At 40.7% G+C, this 19,601-nt stretch overlaps 1 protein-coding gene across 1 annotated transcript; it reads left to right on the forward strand.

Annotated features, from left to right (window-relative positions):
• Positions 1-3,654: 3,654 nt before the first annotated feature.
• Positions 3,655-19,341, forward strand: PH4alphaEFB (prolyl 4-hydroxylase subunit alpha-1). Its single transcript, XM_080266367.1, has 12 exons — positions 3,655-3,715; positions 6,573-6,763; positions 7,981-8,135; positions 8,416-8,589; positions 9,128-9,459; positions 9,905-10,036; positions 10,590-10,724; positions 11,403-11,541; positions 12,315-12,400; positions 14,122-14,187; positions 17,243-17,408; positions 18,390-19,341. Exons 2-12 carry the CDS (start codon positions 6,576-6,578, stop codon positions 18,461-18,463), a joined length of 1,647 nt encoding a protein of 548 aa, XP_080122493.1. The 5' UTR covers positions 3,655-3,715; positions 6,573-6,575; the 3' UTR covers positions 18,464-19,341.
• Positions 19,342-19,601: the final 260 nt, after the last annotated feature.

Below are 19,601 nucleotides of genomic sequence, written 5' to 3' on the forward strand. Positions count from 1 at the left end.
TGTCCACCCGTGAATCCAACTTCCTTGTACAGTATTTCCCCGTGACTCGCCGTGGGAAGGCCGCTGGTTCAACCCCTGTGTGGCTCTGGCTACCATCAGAGGGCGCCAGATCCCTACACGGTGTAGCCTATGTACTGTGTAGGAGGGCCACACAAGTAGTTGCTTACGGTACCTATGGTCCACAGGTCTGCTCGGCCAGATGGACCGTGGTTAAGCAACAACAACAACTACAACAACAACAACACGACACTTCCCACTATCACAAAACACGGCGAAGAAATTTTTGAAGCGATAAGCAATACATTCTTGTTGCGTGATAAAGCCAACTCACAACTTTTTTCCGTTCTACAAATACACAGGGTAGGTACAAAATTTATCCTCTTCTACAGAGTAACAAGTCACCTGGAACGCAAAACACTTCCCATCACCACACGCAGTGTGGTGTGAGTAGAAGCGATAGGCAAAGCTTTCTCGCTGCGTGATTTAGCCTAAACTGTGACTATTTTCTGTTGCACAAGAAAAGATATATCACAGTTTGTTTTTGTGGCGTGTTATTGCATATTCGTTGCTTGCACTGCGGGCGAAAAACTGCACTCACTATAGCCTTTTCTGTTCTTTACGTGGCACAGATCAATATTTCTTTCACACACACACACACACACACACACACACACACACACACACACACACACACACACACACACACACACACACGGGCTGTATTCTTCGTGGCACAGGAGACTTGGTAACACCTCTTCCTTACCGATTTATTCTCATAGTACACCCAGTCCGCCTCTTTTACGCTACTGATACCATCTAAACATAGACTGCAGTTTCCATCACTAACACACAGTACAAGATGATACTGAGGTGTAATATTCAGAATAAATCGGAAAGGGACAGGAGTTACGGGGACTTCAAGGCAACATAAAACACGATCCTTTATCCCGTCGTTCCCGGTGCATGTCGCGGTCGTAAATCACCGTTTCCTGTAGCACAATTTTCCGGGCTACCATCAGCTTGCCCTTCACTTCCGTCTCATTCCTCACTTGAATATTTACCAAGGACTTACGATTTGTTTTTGTTTTTTTTCAGCAGCAGGAGGACACATCTATGAATGCTGTTGTGCTTTTATAATACCGTGTTTTGTTGTTTTGTTCTTCGGTCCTGGTGTGATACACATGTTTCACCTGTCTTCACTGATGATCGGTGTTACGGTTTTTGGTACGGTATGATTTCAGAGATGGAAAGATCACGTATGAATAGCGTTGACTGCTGTGATTTAGGACTCTGAGGGGAGTATCACTGTAGAAATGCTGCTGCAAAGGAGTCTGTGATACTGCAGAGCGAGACTTTAGTGTTGCAGAAGGAACATCTGATGTTGCAAAGGGAGCCTATGATGTTGCAGAGGAAGGCTGTGGTGTTGCACAGCGAGGGTACGATGCTGCAGAGGGGAGGATCCTGGCAGAGAGCGGCCTGTGTTATGGGTCATAACCAAAGTGGATCTGGTGATTTCATAACATCTCGTCCTTCACGATCCATGTGGCACACTGCACCTCATTTTCTTGCACTTCACTGATTCAAATCATGGTGACACGCAAAGGCGGAATCCTTCCGAGAACCCAACCTCCACACTCTTCTCCGCTCCTCGCAGTGTCTACTGTAAGAGGCGCTGTCTGCACCAAGGGAACATCGGTTCACCGTACGGGATGACTGCTTACCTGCAGTTGATGGGTCTGTTCGCCCAGACAGACCGGGCTTACTTAACAGCACGGAAAATAACATACAACAGAATGTCAATGAGCACTGGGGCAAAAACAAATCGGTACGGAAGAGGTGCTAGGAAACCTCGCACCTAGAATACTTTCCAGTGAGTAGCGGGGGGCCAGCGTTGCGGAGAGAGAGGCAGGGAGTGGTGAGATCACACGATGATGATGGTGCACTACTCAATGTTTGGACGAGCAAGTGAAGGGAGGGAGAGAGAGCAGTGACGATGGAATCCCCCTTTCCCTACACCATGTCGCGTAAACACTGTATTAATCACTTCACTACAATGATCCAACTATAGTCTTCTCTCTCTCTCTCTCTCTCTCTCTCTCTCTCTCTCTCTCTCTCTCTCTCGTTCACTACCGGTACTTCACTACTTTTAATAACAACTGCATAGTCAGGCTTGATGGCCAGGAAATGGAGTATGTGAGTGTTTCTACATATATACAAGCTATGTGAAGAGTTAGGATGGAGGTTTAAAGGATGAGTGAATAAAAGGGTACACCAGGGAAGAAAGGTTGTTGGTTCACCGACAGTACGGTAGTAGTAAGAAATAAGGAAGTAGGCACAGACGCAAAAAAGTCGTTGCATGACAGTGCTGCCCACTCTAACGTACGGAGGTGAAGCTTAGATCTTGTTGGAGGGACATAAGAGGGCAGTGGAAATGAGTTGTATGAAAGGATAATGTGGCGTTACGTAAAGAGACAGACAGGCAAATGAGGAAGTCCTGAAGCGTTGCGGTGTTGATGTGAATGTACAATACGAGAAAGGAGAAATACTCTGAGATTGTTTGGACATGTGGAGAGGACGGAAATTGAGAGACAAGGTGTATATACAAGTGAGGCTGAAGGGGAGACCGAGGATGAGATGGATTGATGACGTGCATGGTATATGAGGGAGGGGGGTGTAAGTTGGACACGGCAGTGAGATGGCACAGAACAGCGTGACACGAGCCGATTTGTTTGCGACCACCCCTTACGGGATTAAGGCGTTTGGCGATATATATAGATAAGTCTGTCATGACAATCCTCTACAGACAGACTTCTTAAGAGAACTCACTTTATTCCGCGCCTGAGGATGATCTGAAAAGCGTGTTGGCACATTACAGAAGGGGAGAGAATATTTCAAGCCAAGACTGATTCTTAGATCCTCGTTAAGATCTGTTCCCAGCTGCCTTGCAAGTCAGTGTTGTGAGCACAGGCGTACATGCCTTGAAAAAATCTTAAGTCTGCATACATGTCTTGAAAAACATCTTGAGTCTGCATACATGCCTTGAAACTACTGTAATTTTGAATGTGAACGTACGGTCACCTGGGAAAAACTCTGAGACAGGGTTTCTGGTATTACAGATCCTAATTTTTCGCACTGACTCTTCAGATCCCTTGTCTTTTGATTAGTTTTCTTTGGCCAGGACAATTTTGCAGACTTCGCTTATTTTAAAGGATAATTAAAGGACAACTAGGGACAGTGTGTAAAAAATAAGGACAAATAAGAGATTAGCAAACATCATAAACCAAGAACAACATTAAGAAGGGGAGCAGTTAGCCTACAAAGGTTATGCCCTCACTACTTTTACTATTACCGGTGCCACTACTACTACGACTATTACTACTACTCTACTACTATTACAACTGTTTCTGCTGCTGCTGCTGCTGCTTCTACTACTACTAGATATTTAAAGGACCTTTAAAAGACCTTTCACCTCTCTGGGGAATATTTTCTACCCACTAAAACTTATATCAAGTCATTTAAAATCACTGTGTTATGTGATGCATTCTATCAAGAAATAGTTATCAGTCTGGTTGCCGATAAAAAATATATACCGTATATACCGGTATACAAACACAGCAGCTGCAGCATAACTGGCATTTAACTAGGAAGAGGCAACTGGCAACCGCGTCGCATGTAAACAAAGCTGCAGCAGACGCCCCCATCACGACGGCCACCAGTGAGATATTTCCTACAATTAACTCATACAGGATCCAAGACAACACAGTATTAATTTTTCTAGAAAACGTCAGGCTATGTTGCTCAACTCAGTAAGTCATGACAGACTGAGGAGGTTAACACTGTCGCCATTAACTCCCTTCTGATCGGGACAACTCTAGATAAAGCTGATGTTTCAGCATCCTCCACTACTACAGGGCTGGCAAAACCAGCCACATTACTTAAAGGAGAGTGTTGTATGAGGTGACATTGCCCACAGTTCTCCACAAACTGGATGTGATCCAGAACATTGCCCTCGGTATCACCACTGGGACAATGTGTTTCTCTCCTATAACCTTGCATGCTAAAGAGGGCCTGCTTCCTCTCCAAGGACTATGCCATTGCCAGGATTGCCTCATACTATGAAGTGATATCCCTCCCTATGCCTCATCCTCTTCCCTGCTTTCATCAATCCCTGGGTGTTGCCTCCACCTGCCCACACTGGCCCCAGAAGACCCTATTTTCTGTATGATCCTTGTGCCATTTCCAGAACCTCTCCCTACCTGCTCCCTGACCCTTCATCACTCCTGCTTTGCCTTGTGTTTATCTGTCTCCTCCACCCTTCCTCCACTGTACACAAGGTCCTTTCATAACTTCGACAAGATAGCCATACAGTATAGGCTACTTCCAGGGCTGCACCAATGGATATCATGTCAGCTCCCCACCCTCCACCTCAGTGGCCATATAATGCAAAAACATGATTGTGTGCCAGACACAGCAGATCAATCTTCTTCATTCAGATATCTCCAGTAACTACTTGCTATCCACCAAACCTTCTAGTCAGTAGTCACTCTCTCATTCTGCCTGGCATCCCAGCCACCGAGACACTTGTGGTGTATATCATCCTGTCCCTCTTTTAGTCCTTCCTCTGTGGTGACTGGACAGTGCCCTTCCAGTGGGTTCCTGCACATTCCAGGGTAAAAGACAAGACATCACTGATACTGATACAAAGATAGTATACACCTCAGCAGTCCTAGATGCACACACATTAGCATCACACATCAAATGGAACTTTATCTCCCAAACATACCACAATCAGTAGGACTCCTCTCTCAGCCTCCTACTCCCAGACACTGTCAGACAGACTCCTTCCACCACCTTTAGGCCTAATCAACATACAGAGCTACTGACTTCTTCTGACCAAACTCTGCATTGGACACATACTTCAACATTCTCACTTATATGAAGTAAGCCTCTCCTCTGACCCCTACTGTCCTTGGTGCTAGGCTACTGACAAGACTATCACTGACTTCCTTTCACACCAAATGACTATTTGTACCAGGCCTCTGGCTGTGAGAATCACTTCTTTCACTGTTCTGACTTTACTCTCTGGACAAGAATGTGACCCCCCTGAATGGTCAACTAGTTTGCACCTAGTAGGTCTCTTCCTGAGGAGCTTCGGTCCAATGCTGTGAACTAAACATAAGTTCAATGGCAGGATGAAGATGGTTGTGTTACTGTCCTTGCCCTTAATCACCACAAGAACATGAACAAGTATTCTTCAGTTCTATCCACAAACATTAGTACCGGTACTGTTTGAAAATGACTGATAGGCACTGCACAACACAAACCTACTGGGACTGAATCTACCAGAGAAAATCACGATCTTCAATCCCGGCCTGGGCTCGGATCCACAGGACAGATTTAGTTCTGACAGCACTCCCTAGAATGTTACACTTTCCTTACTACTAACATTACTCACTAGTCGATGGTGAGATTTTCAGCACTTCAGTATGATGACAACTTTTTAGACTAGAATGTCTTGTTAATATATGGGAGACCTCTTGTAGTGAAGATAAGCTACCCCTTCATGGCTTATTTTTCCACTTTACTCTAGCTACATAAATTATTTGGTTCAACCCAGAAAAGACCTCATACTGAAAGGGTCAATGAAGGCTGTACCAGTATCTGACCCCTCCAGTTTGAAGTCTGTCCTGATATAATTGAATCATCTTAAGACACCATGAATAACACACCACATAAGTTACCCGATGGATAGGACTGAATGTGTTGTGATGAGGAGGGGAAGAATGAGTGGTTTCGGCATGTGGAGAGGATGGAAGATGACAGCTGGGTGCTCAGGGTGAAAGGCATGAATGCTGAAGGTAGTGGTGCAAAAAGCAGACTGCAGAAGATCTGGGACAAGGTCACAGAGTGTGACCTTAGAGATAGGGGACTGAACAGAGAGGCTGCTAGCGATCAAGAAGCATGGAAAGCCGCCATTAGGTGACCAAGACCAACATACGGAAGCACATTGGAGCCATTATAAACATCACGAATTGAAATGACTAGAAGGAGTTAAGGCAGGCTGATTTTTAGATGTTTGACTCCTTGAACCCGGGTGCTGTACTGTTTCATTAGCTACTCTTTCTATGACCAAATGATATTATTCAACTAAAGGAAAGGCTTCTCGTATTAAAGGGTTTAATGTGGCTATGCCCCTAGCCATTGCACTTGAAAAATATAGGGTGATCTGTAAATAGTGCCCATGTGAAGTTCCTGTGGTATCATATGTGTTGTAGGGATGGCTCATCCTGGCAGTGTGGACATGGGAGCAGAAAATGAATAAATGTTGCAGGGTAGATACTGACAACACTGACTGAGGTGTCCCCACAACACACAAAAATGCACCTGGGAGAGTGAAAAGAAGCATTAGATATGGGCAACATAACCTAAGCTGAATAAAAAAAAAAAAAAAATCCCCAGGACTCAGTGAGTTACCATAATAATGCAGGTTAAAGGAAACTTGTCATAATTCATTTGGTTACAATAAAATGGTAATGGAATTGTACCACAATTACCATTCTCCATGTTTACAGATCATGGCAAGGCTGTGGTTGCGGTTGTTGTTGTTGGTGGGTGCGGTGATGGTGAATGCGGTGCCAGGGAAAGGAGAGGTGTTCACTGCAATGTCAGACATGAGCCGCCTCCTTGCTACAGAGGGTGAGATGATCAGGGCCATTGAGACCTTCATCTCAGCACAGGAGGAGAAGTTGGAGAAGCTCAAAAGGTAGGCATGAAAAACTAACTCCTCTCTGTGTCCCACACATATGCTAGAACTGTATAGCCTACTCTCTTCTGTACAGAACTGGTGAGGTTTTAATTATGCTGAATAATGAGAGATTCCAAAGTGACTATGACACTGTTATAGCTACATACTGTATTCCCATAGCTACCACTTACAACAAAAATGAACAAAGGCAAATTACTGTTCTTAAGTCATTTCTGAGGAATAAATGTCCTCATCAAACTATCTATCTATTGACAGACACCTTAATCCTGTAAGGGGTGGCCACAAACAAACTGCCTCCAAGTTGCCCGGTCCCCTGCCATTTCACTCTCCTGCTCCCAGCTCATATCCCCCTTCTCATATACATCTCCGCTCCATCCCTCCATCTCATCCTTGGCCTCCCCCTCCCTCTCCCCCACTCCATCACAATCACATACACTGTCCTCATTAGTCTCTTGCTTTTCATTCTCTCCACACGGCCAGACCACCTCAATGTATTTCTCGTAACATTTTCTGTCACATCCACATCCACACCACAGTGCTCCTGCACCTCCTCAATTGTCACTCTGTCTCTCCATGTACCATATATAACTCTACATGCTTTAGTCATGCAATGCTGTGTGGAATTAATGAAAGGAGGCTGTCGATACCAATGGAGGGCAAGAACAGGTACCGTACTACACAGTACTAGTGTAGATAATGTATATACACTAATAAAGGCCCTTACTTAAGCTTAATGGGCACTACACTGCAAATTACTGTATTTTTCAAACTATAACAAAAAAAACACATCCCTTTTTTTTTCTTTCTTTCTTTCTTTTTTTTTTTTTTTACATCACTCTCACTCCACACAGTTAACAAATGATGGTGGTAGGGTGAGGGACTGGGAAGGAAGGGCTGGTAGTGCCAGGCAATGTGGTGAAGGCAGAACCAGGTGTAGGAGATCTGAATTATGTGCATGCAGATACCGGTACTGTATTAACCAAATGGACGCCTGGTTTTCTTGTGGTTTAAGGCACTCCATCTGGTGTGGCTCACTAGACCTCCTGTCCAGTAGGCAGTCAGGTTTATTGGTCACAAAATGTCACCTGGGTGAAATGACTGTTTGGTCACTCTTGTCTTAAATGTCAGAAACGAGTAAACTAACCTCAGGCCCCTAAGAGGGAGAAAGACTGGATGACAGATTGATAGATATCTCTACCTATGCTGTCTAACAGAGACTTGTATGAGATGGAGCGAGTTCATGATGCAGCGGCTCAGTCACCTGAAGCCTTCCTAGCCAACCCCATCAATGCCTACCTACTGGTGAAAAGGCTAACTGTGGACTGGGCAGACCTTCAAAATGTTATGACTGACAACACCATAGGTAAAGGTGAGTTACTGCAATAAACACATAACATTATCCTTCCAAATGTGCCATGTTGTGTAAGTCATTACTGGTACTTTTTTTTTTTTTTTTTTTTTTTTTTTTTTTTAGTACCGGTAGTTTAGCTTAGTGCAATGAGTGATAGCAGTGAACACAGTAACACCATCCTTCCCTTCCTAAAGAAACTGGTTGTGTCATATGTTTTTGCCATCTTGAACCAGATGATCCCAGATGATTATTAAGAGTATGAAGTATGGTAATGAAAATGAATACCACTTTCACACAGCCATGCTGAACAACCTAACAAACATGGCTGAGATGCTGCGATGGCCCGATGAAGAAGACCTGAATGGTGCAGCGGTGGCTCTCATGCGACTCCAGGACACATACAACCTAGACACTGCCCAGTTGGCACGTGGACAAATCATGGGCAAGATACATGCATATAGGGAACTTACAGGTACCGCAGGACACCAATGTGTATAGCCTACCATTATTTTTCTGACCTGATGAAAATCCTAACCCCTTTCTGCTAAGCACTGTACAGTACATGGTTATGTGTAGTCTGACCAGAGGGATACTGGTAATTTTATCATGAAGAATTTTTCTTCCAACTTGATGAGATCCCTAACCACTTTCAGCCAAGTTGATGGTTGTGTAGTCAGACTGAAGAGTTACGGTAATTTGACTGTGGCACATTTTTCTAACCTGACAAACATTCCTATCCCCTGTCTGTTTAGCCTAGTTGATGGCCATGCTTAGGCAGATTGGTGGGTCAATTTAACTAGTGACTGACCACAGAGATTCATTCTTGCCTCATAATCAAGGTTCTTCATATTTCATGCAACCTTAGTTAAATATTCAAGTTTTAGGAATGACCCAATACTGCCAGGTATAAACAAACCAACTGTAAAAACTAAGAAGACAGTCCAGTCAGCTAACTAAGATTCATTCATTTTCATGCAATAGGAATTGAATATTTTGCTCTGGTGTTACAGCTGCAGATTGCTTTGAACTGGGTCGTCAGAGCTACAACTCAGGAGACCACTACCACACAATGTTGTGGATGAACGAAGCTCTCAAGCGACATGAGATGGAAATCAACAAGACCGTGGCGTATGGTGACATCCTGGAATACCTGGCTTTCTCAACATACATGCAGGGCAATATCAGACAGGCACTCAAGCTGACTGATGAACTGCTTGTGGAGAGGCCTGATCACCAGAGAGCCCAGGGCAATAAGGCATACTACCTACAGGCACTTAATGAACAGCAAGCTATGAAAATGGGGGATGATGGTGATGACCTAGATGTGGATGCTGTGCAGAAGGTAAGCTTGCCAATTTTCATAGGTATGATCTAACATTGAGCCAATGGTTTCCTGTATCTCAGGAAACCATTTACTATGCTGGGTGGTAATGATAAAACCAAATGACACCTGGTGACTTAGTGGGTTAAGGTGCCCCAACCAGATGGAGCCTGTATGGGTAGCATCTGAGGGGAGATTAGCTCACATAATGCCACTCAGGCAAATGAAGTTCGTCAACAACGCCTTAATTGCTTCATGCCTAGCCCTGGTCCCCGACGCCCAGTTTATACATGGCAAAATGAGGCTGATGATGATGATGATAATATGACATGGGAATGGCACTTGGTACTGTACTATTTTTAAATATTTTTAATTTAATGGCCATCCAGACTAAAAAAAAAAAAAGGACCAGTACGGTACCATATATAAATATTTACTTGCATTAAGTCAAGCACTGTGTTTTCAGGGTTATACAGTGACCGAGAATATCAATGCCAATGATGGGTGGCACAGAGAGCGTCGGTCATATGAACGTCTGTGTCGTGGTGAAGGTGGGATCTCACCTGAGGCCGCCAGTAAACTGCACTGCTATTATCAGGTAAAGTAAGCACTGGGTATTTTATTAGTTCTGTCTGCTGAGAGGTGGTCTTGCTGTCCCTGTGGACACAGGTTCAAAATTTAACTGGAACAGGGGGCACTTTAAAGGATGTGTATTTTAAGACAGACTTTACTGATCTACCACAAGACCCACCATTACGTGTAAAAGCACTCCAACTAATACCAATACACAATCCTGTATAAGACAGCCCTAGCAAGTACTGTAATCAGCAAGGGTGGTGGGTATTAGCATCTAGGGGTGTACCGGTACATTGATTTTCTAACCTTAAATGTTCTGGATGGTGATAGCCTAGCCTCAGGCCCCAACCCCACAAAGAGAGTGGCATGGAATTGGCTTTTTTTATTTACCGGTATCATTTTTTTCTTTGTTTTCCTTTTTGTCATTATTTTTTCTTGCTTTCTGGACCCTACCCTTGCACAGGATGACGATGACAATGACGACAACTATGACAGTGACGATGATGATGATGACAATGACGATGATGTATTTTTGTTTATACATCTAGCTATAATAAAAGAATCAAACTTTGCAGCATGGTCCAAGTGATTTCCTTCGCATTGGACCAGTGAAGACAGAATTGGCACACATCCATCCAACACTATACATCTACCATGATGTGCTCAGTGATCAGGAAATTGCTGTTATCAAAGAACTAGCCACACCAATGGTAAGATTATATAGCTACCTGGTACTGTATAAACCTCATCTCACAATCTCCTCACTTTTCCTTGTTTAGTTTCTATTTTATCTTTTTCTCTGGACTCTTCTTTTTTGGTTCCTCTCAGTTTTCTTGTGGTTCTGTTTATTTTTCTTCCCATTTTCTTTAATGCCTTCCCTCTCGTACTGTGTTTTTTTCCTTCACTGATATTCAGTAGATATACTTTATCTTGCTCTTATATATATTTATCAAGGTGTTAGAATTATTGAATTTCGTTTGTCCTTTTAGAACCCTGACAAGTGGTCTCAAAATGTGTAAATTTACTGCATTTCCAACATATATGATAATGCTTTGTAAAACTAGTTTAGCTAACTTATACTTTCAAGTCACTAGAATCAGTTTGCTTGCATATGTCACTTGTTTATTATTATTCGCCAATCAGATATAAACTGTATTTTCTGATAACCAGATAGTTTTAATTAGCCAGAAAGAATCCCTACCACCCCAGGATTTAAAACATTTGACAATTGGTGCAACACTTGGATCTTTTACGTGACACACGGTAGTGGTAGCCCTGTTTCACTCCCACTCATACTTCAGAATTATCTTACGTTTACCGTTTCTCTAACATATACACACTACCGGTACTTCTCACACATAGCCTACGTACATTATTTTCTTCTTTAGTTTAGGAGAGCAACAGTGCAGAACTACAAGACCGGAGAACTGGAAACCGCTTCATATCGCATCAGCAAATCATCGTGGTTGAAAGCCGAGGATTCTGAGACTGTTGCAAGAGTTAATGAACGAGTTGGATCGATCACAGGTGCAGTAATGTTTACGTATAGTACAGTACAAACTCCCAGATCCAAAAACCCAATACACGAAATCCTCCACTTTTTAATACAGTACATACTGTATATCACATCTGGTCCTTTCCAAACAATAGGGGAGTCGTGATATCAGCTGTCCCCTCACAGTCAGTGCTTAATTGAAGACAACTTTATTTTCTATGGACATGTACCGTATAAAAACACTGTACTATGGGATATAACTACTACAAGCTGCTTCACTGTATTTACTATTAATGGTACTGTATATTTTTTATTATTTTCTCATTATGTAACGGTACTATTGTGATTCTACATTCCAAAATTGATACTACATTTCAAAATTTTCTGTTTTCCCTAAGCCTCTGGACCCAAGCTTTTGGATTTGAGTGGTTGTATGATAATGATATATTTGAGATACACTTTACTGGCTATTTTTTACTGATTAAGGAGAGTGAAAAATGGTTAGCTCGATAAAAAAGTTACTGGTGATGTATAGATGAAGGAGAGAGAGAACAGAGTTTGAAAGATAATGGTGATGATGATATGAGAGAGAATAGAGTTTGAAAGATAATGGTGATGATGATGATGATATAATGTTGAAGATAAATGAACTGAAGTTAGTACCATATGCTAAAAAAATAAGATAGGTCCTACTGATAATTAACCTGATCAAAACTAGTGAAACAGAAGTAGGCAAGTGAGATGCTGCTGCTGCCACTGCTGAGTATGATTATTATGATGATGATGATGATGTGCTGTGTTGTAGGTCTGACTATGGACACAGCAGAGGAGTTACAGGTTGCCAACTATGGGCTCGGAGGACACTACGAGCCTCACTTTGACTTTGCTCGGGTAAGTACTCCACCAGTTATTTCAAAACAGTGTCACAGCTGAATTCCTTATATCTGGTGGCTTATTATTTAGCTCACTCTTGCAATTACCTGATGACTTTATTTAGCTGCAGGAAGATTTTTTTATACTTCTAGTGCTTGAAAAGTCTCTATTGAGGTAAATCCAATCGTCTAGTGGCAGCAAGATTATAGTTTTTTTTTTTTTTTTTGTTAATTTTTGCTTTTACCACTGAGTATTAAATGGCTTACAGAAGACCTTATGGGTAAAACAGTTCAGTATTTTATATTACTATACTCACTACAGTACAATGACATACTTACTAGAACCAGATGTTTTAAAATTATGCGATCCCTAGTGTAGTGAAGCGGTTTAAATACCCAGTAGTGTTACGCTGAGGAAGACACAGATGCTTGTATAGATAAGGAAGATTACCGTATAAAGATACTGGTACAAGTTAGGATATTATGGACCTTTTTTATATTCTTGAGTAGAGTTATTTTAGCATACTCTGATAAGTTATGCTAGAGTAGCATAGTATTAAACCCCTATAACTTGCAAGAGATAATGTGGAACAGAACTTATGTTAATGTTGGCTAGATCTGATCCACAAGTGTTTAAATCTAAGAATGGTTTGGGGATTTACATAATACCACTTTTGGTCACTCCTGCTTTAAATACCAGTATGTGGAATGAATAATGTACTGCTGGACCCATTCACTCCTGATGAGATTTTTTTTTTTTTTTTTTTTTTTTTTTTTTTTTTATGCGAGGAAGAAGGAACCAAAGGCCATGAGCCCGCAGTAACAGTTCCCTCCAAGAGAAAAACAAAATACAATAGAGAGCCAAATTCAAGATCCGATCATTTTGAGATGCCTGGACACACTGCGTTTGAAAGACTGGAGATCATAGGCAGGAGGAAATACAGACAGAGGGAGACAGTTCCAGAGCTGACCTGTTGCATGAATGAAAGAATGGGAGTAACGGTTAACTCTTGCATTAGAGAGTTGGACAGAAAAGGGATGAGAGTTTGCTGCCAGACGGGTGCTACGCGCCCGTCGTAGAGGTGGAGAACCGAATGATATGGTATACATATATAGCATAATAAATACTGGTATAAAATAACCATTACTCGTAATTTACAGGTTACTGAGTCATTTCATTTTCATCTTCATAATACAGTAAGTTTACATTCCATATGTTAACAGATATTCATTACCCACAGCTACACTGTCTCCCGCATAACTATTTCATGTAGCTACAGCCATGGGTCAGTTGTTCCATATATAATGCTCTCCTGTCTGATGGAGGCCTGACTGGAAAGATGATTTTTTTTTTTTTTTTTTACCCAGGTTTGTATCAAAATTAAACTTCAGGAGATAATTTTTGTTAATGAAATCATGTCCAGACGCCAATGTAATACCGGGTATCTATATATTTTTTATGATGCAATTTGTTTTTACCGTTCAACTTCGGAAAGTTATTTGGTGATGCAAAACCCATCATAGCGCATGAAGGGGTTAATATGTTCTCTTTCTCATACATATCTGCCTTGCAAATAGGGGATTACACTGTATTAGTAACCATTTTTTATTATCTAACCCCATCCTCAGGTGGGAAAATAGAGGTTGTGATGATAATGATGATATGAACATTTTTTTTTTTTTTTAATAATCACCCAGTGTTTTCTTCCCACAATGATATTAACACTTGCCATTTCACAGCGAGAAGAGAAAGATGCCTTTAAGTCGTTAGGCACAGGAAACAGAATTGCAACTTTCCTGTTTTATGTGAGTAGGCCTAATCCAGTATTTCTATTCCAGCTTCTGCTCCTTAGTTTCTCCTGGTTTACGCTTGGCAGTTTATGGTACACCGTACTAATGTAGTTTGTCGGAAATATGGAAAAATATATACTGTACAATATAAACTGTGTACGATATATGCCAACTCATTTAATGGTCATATTCTAAAAGGCATTGGAGATTTCAGAACACCTGTTCTTTAGCGATATATTTTGCCCATTACACCTTAGGCTCATCTGTATGTTACTGAAGCTCACTGGGTCAGTGTTAAAATGATACAAAGAACATAGAAAAAGAATGTAATGGTGTAATTTGCAAAGTTGTTCACTAGCGACGAGGCACTATGAAGCCTCTTAAGCTACCTAGAATATGACCCATAATTTCACAGTGCCTTGAATTGTTTAAATGGAACAGATTATAACACTGTATCAAAGTTATACATTGTCTGTGTATGGTATCTACCTATTGCCTGATTCAGTACACATAGTAACTGCAAAAGGGTTGATGTTTATTTGTCAGTAGCATTCAAAATTTATGCTTTCCATATTTCCTGTAAGACTAACACAGCAGTTGTTATAACTATTAATGCATTTTTTGCCTTAACTCTTGTATACAGGCCTTCATTTAGCAAAGTGACTACACAAGATAAACTGCAGAGTGTAGGTATAAACTTACAAATGACAGTGAGTGGCAGAGTTGACTGCGGGTTGTATTACTGGGCCCGTATTCTTGTCGGTTGATTAAGTTCCCTAATCCCTTTTCCTATGAGATTTGTTTGTTACACCATACTGTCCTATTCTCTGTTACATAAATCATTCTAATATTGCCATACTCTGCATAAATGACATACAAAAGGATATTAACCCATCATATTCCAAAATAAAAAGCTGAGGAAAAGGGGTTTGCGAGCTTCCTTAACTCATGTGAATACCTGCCAGTACAGGTGAAAACATGCTTGCTCAAACCATGTGATCAATGAGAGGAAACAAAGCACAGAGATAGCACAGTGTTAATAATGGAGAAGGGTCTGAAAGATGAGAGATACCGGTATGTGTGAGGATTGCATAACCTGGAGGCATTCATGTCACAGCCATCCCCTGTTTGGGGATTCTCAGGATGGAGCAAGGCATTGGACATGATGATGATGACAGTGATGATGACAAGAACAATGATGAGGATGAGGATGACAAGCCTTTGATATCACTCGGTGCTTAATTTCCTCTTGTCAGTCATGTGTTTTAGGCAAGTGCATGTGCACCCGAAGACAAGTAGGTTAAATGACACTATGTGCAAATAACCCTGGCCTATAACAAGGACCTTTAGTAGCCTACATGACAGAATGTGTGCAAATGACCCAGACCGAAAACAAAGACTTTACCATACCTAATGTGACAAATTGTGTGCAGATAACCCCGACACATAACATTTTATGTAGTGTGACAAGTTGTGTGCAAATAACCTTGGCTCATGTCAGCCTTTCTCTAGTGTATGTGACAAATTGTGCACAAATAACCCTGACATATAACATACACCTTTAATAGAATATGTGACTGTGCAAATAACTGCAAAGCAATGGCCGCTGAAGCCATAACACAAGCTAACTGACAGCTCTGACTCGGGACCATGACATTGCATGTTTCAGGAGGAGGAAACTACTCCTCAGCTTGATCTTGGTCCATGGGGCAATCGCATGTCAACATTCTTATTTTATGTGAGTAGACTGTTAAGTCTTTTATTCTGTAACACTGCTTTATAGATCATTTATTGCATGTTTTATCTCAGTATAGTTTATACATGCTTTTCTTTTATTTTCCTTACATCATATTTCATTTGTTCATTCATATTGTTCAGGTAGAGAAATATTAACTGGGCCCAAGCAAAAGAGGTAGAATTGCTGTTGTTACTGTTGATTTGGCCTCAGGTTCATATGGATGTCAACCCAGTGCACTGCAGGCTGAAGTTGCCCTTTACTTGCAGTCCACCATCCTCTTTTCAAGGAACAGGGATGGAGCCTGCACAACTAGGCAGCAGAACTGCCTGGTAACTGTTATATCAGTACCAGATACAGCATGCATTATGATTTGTAATATAATGTATATACCTGTAGGTATTTCTGACTCGTAACCAGTAGTTTTGAACAGTCCCAGTAACTCCTTAAGTATTACAGATTTGTTCTTATAACTTTATAAGTTCACTTTACTCATTTTACTCTAACTTGGCCTAAAATTACTTTCACCCTCTTGAATGCTGCGTTGTAATAATAGATTAACATTAAAGTATGATGCTAGCCATGAGGAAGTGCAATGGAATGGATGTACAGTTGTAGCATCATCTTTTTCTACTACTGAGCTACATAAAATAGACAGCAAAAGAATGAAAATCTGGGTCAAGCTAAGATGATAACAGTACAGTATAATTATATACAGTAGCTATTTTGTACAGGTAATGCTATAGCTACAGGCAGTACAGTAAGCCCTTGCCTTTCGTGAGTTATATTACACAGACACCCACGGGATATGAATTTCCATCAAAAAGGAAAAAAAAAAAATCCTACAGCCATGTTACGGTACGTACTGTTAGGCCTAAAATCCTCTACAGTACCGGTACCCCACAACATGACCAGACATAAGAATCTACTTGATTAACATGTGCGCTGAAATGGTCTGGCATGAATCTTAGAGTTCAACACGAAGAGAGATGATGGCATACTGCACGGGCAATGGTTGTTAAATTGAAGATATGGTGTGTACACATACTGAACAAGAAATTATTTTACAAATTATAACCAAACAGGAAACAAATTTTTTAAAAAAGACAGGGCTACTTTTCTTTTTTTAAACAGAAGTTTGTGCTGCATTGACATTAGGCTGCCAGGATGGTATATATATAGGCCTATATATATATATATACACATGTGTATATATATATATATATATATATATATATATATATATATATATATATATATATATATATATTTATATATATATACTGTAGCTACTGTATTTTAATCACTCTGCACTATTTATTGTGGTGGTGTCAGATGAGTGATGTTGAAGCTGGTGGTGCAACAGTGTTCCCGCACATCAACGTTGCACTGTGGCCCAAAAAGGGAGCCGCAGCGTTTTGGCACAACCTGCACCCCAACGGTGAAGGTGATGTTCAAACCCGCCATGCAGCCTGCCCAGTCCTCGTTGGAACCAAATGGGGTGAGAATTTAGGAGATTGGACAGAGTAAAAGAGAAAATGCATGAGATCAGATAGAAACTAGCAGCAAAAAAAAAGCATGAGACTGGATAGAAAGTAGCTAACTGGAAAAAAGTAAAAGATCCGATAGAAATTAACAAAAAGGTACAGTACAAGATCAGATACGGAGCAATAGGAAAAAAGTACAAGATAGGATAGAAAGTAACAGAAAAAAGGCACGACATCAGATAGAAAGTATAATGAAAAAAGTACAAGACTGAACAGAAAGTAATGGGAAAAAAAAGTACAAGATTGGACAGAATGTAACAGGGAAGAAGTATGAGACTGGGCAGAAAGTAACAGTGAAAAGTAAAACTATGAGACTGGACAGAAAGTAAAAGAAAAGAAGTATGAGATCAGATGGAGAGTAAGAGGAGGGAAGTAGTGGGGGAAAAAAAAGTAAATAATTATGGCAGGTATGAAAAAAAATACAGTACAGGTACTGTTATATTATCTGCTGACATTACTGTGATTCCTGTTACTTTGTATGGTAAATGGTGCTTTTCTCTTAATTCTTTATTTCTGATGCCTTTTTCTGTTTTATTATTTTATTATTACAGTCCTACTTACAACTAGGCATAAGCTCTATCCACTTTATCTCTTCCTTGATCAGAACATTTTTGTACTAGGTATTCTTTTCTTACTAATGCCAGACCATTTTATTCAACCAAGAGTGAGTCATATATGCCTTAGTGTTATTCTTTCACCATAAACCATTTCATGGTCAGGAAAACTCTATTAGCTAATTGACTTCAGCTACCACCAATTATAATTCTTTGTATCCTTCCAGTTATGAAGATACAGAATGGGCAAAATGCTGCTGTAGGTTTATTAGATTTTCTTCTCTTTAAAATGATGTAGTACTAGGCTTCATGAAAAAATGTGTGTGCATGCGTGCGTGCGTGCATAATACCATAATTACGTACTGTATTTTTATTTTACAGTGTCCAACAAGTGGATCCACGAGCAAGGCCAGGAGTTCCGGCGACCCTGTAGTTTAGACCCCAATGCATTATAATAATTAAAGTGGTAATTATGTGTATCTACTAGTGTGAGAGGCTGGAGCTGGCAGGCATACAGAATATAAGCCCTTCAGGCTGATGATGCACTTCTTATTTTATTTTTGTCACCTCCAGATGATTATATTCACCTTAATGATGGATTTTTAAAGCAGAAAGGATCATATAAGCTGTCAATACATGTAGTTCTTTTTTTACTTGTCCTAGCTACCTCCACATGATTTTGTCCACAAAAGGATAGTTTTTCTAACTGGAGGAGTTAAATACAGCCTTCACTAAACCCCAGGCTACCAGGTGAATCTCCTAGCCATATACCAGTACTGAAAAAAAATCTCTGAAAGTGGAATCATTTCAGACTTTTTTCCCCCCCACTTAAGGATGGGGCAAAGTAGGATTCAGAAAGCAAGGAAAAACATAATAGATGGATAACTAAATTACTGTAATAGTATACCATCTGAAGGTGGCAAGAATAAAAATAAGAATGACATCATCGGATTGAAGGGGTTAAGAGAGGTGTGGGAGTGTGATGCAGAAAAACTTGAGTCAGGCACAAAATTGTAGCCCTGAATCCCACATTGCCCTCTCTGGAGTGTAGGGGCCTGAGGTTACACTATCGTAGTCCGCAACATTAATGGGTAAGAGACTGACCTATAGCTACCTGCAGTAGCACGTAACATGGGAGAAAATCCTCTGGCCACTTCTTTAACCTGTTCACCTTAACTAGGCATAAAATCTCCGTCTCTCCATCTTAGTGACATAACATGGGCTTAACTCTAAAATATGATGCTAGTCAAAAAGAAGTGCTATGGAAAGTATGTACAGTACTGTACAGTGGTGCCATAGTATTATCTTATTCTGCAACACTGACAGGAAATAAGATATACAGTACATGTAAACCCTCATTATATCAAACTAATATGGGGGGAAAGGCTGACAATATGACTGACAGTATGATATTGCTGATGTTCACTTGGGTAACTATAATGACTCCAGATTTTATTAATACTACGTAAATCTTGTTCAATAAATGCCCAATGGACTTGAATGTGTTTACAGTTACGTATCAGTTCTGTGTGGGATTTTTTTTTTTTTTATTACCGTATTATATTTTTTAATGCAAGGTAGAAAGAACCAAAG

This window comes from Coenobita brevimanus, chromosome 20 (assembly GCF_032717465.1).
Source record: "Coenobita brevimanus isolate Jiangsu-jjx chromosome 20, ASM3271746v2, whole genome shotgun sequence".
Lineage (NCBI taxonomy): Eukaryota > Metazoa > Arthropoda > Malacostraca > Decapoda > Coenobitidae > Coenobita > Coenobita brevimanus.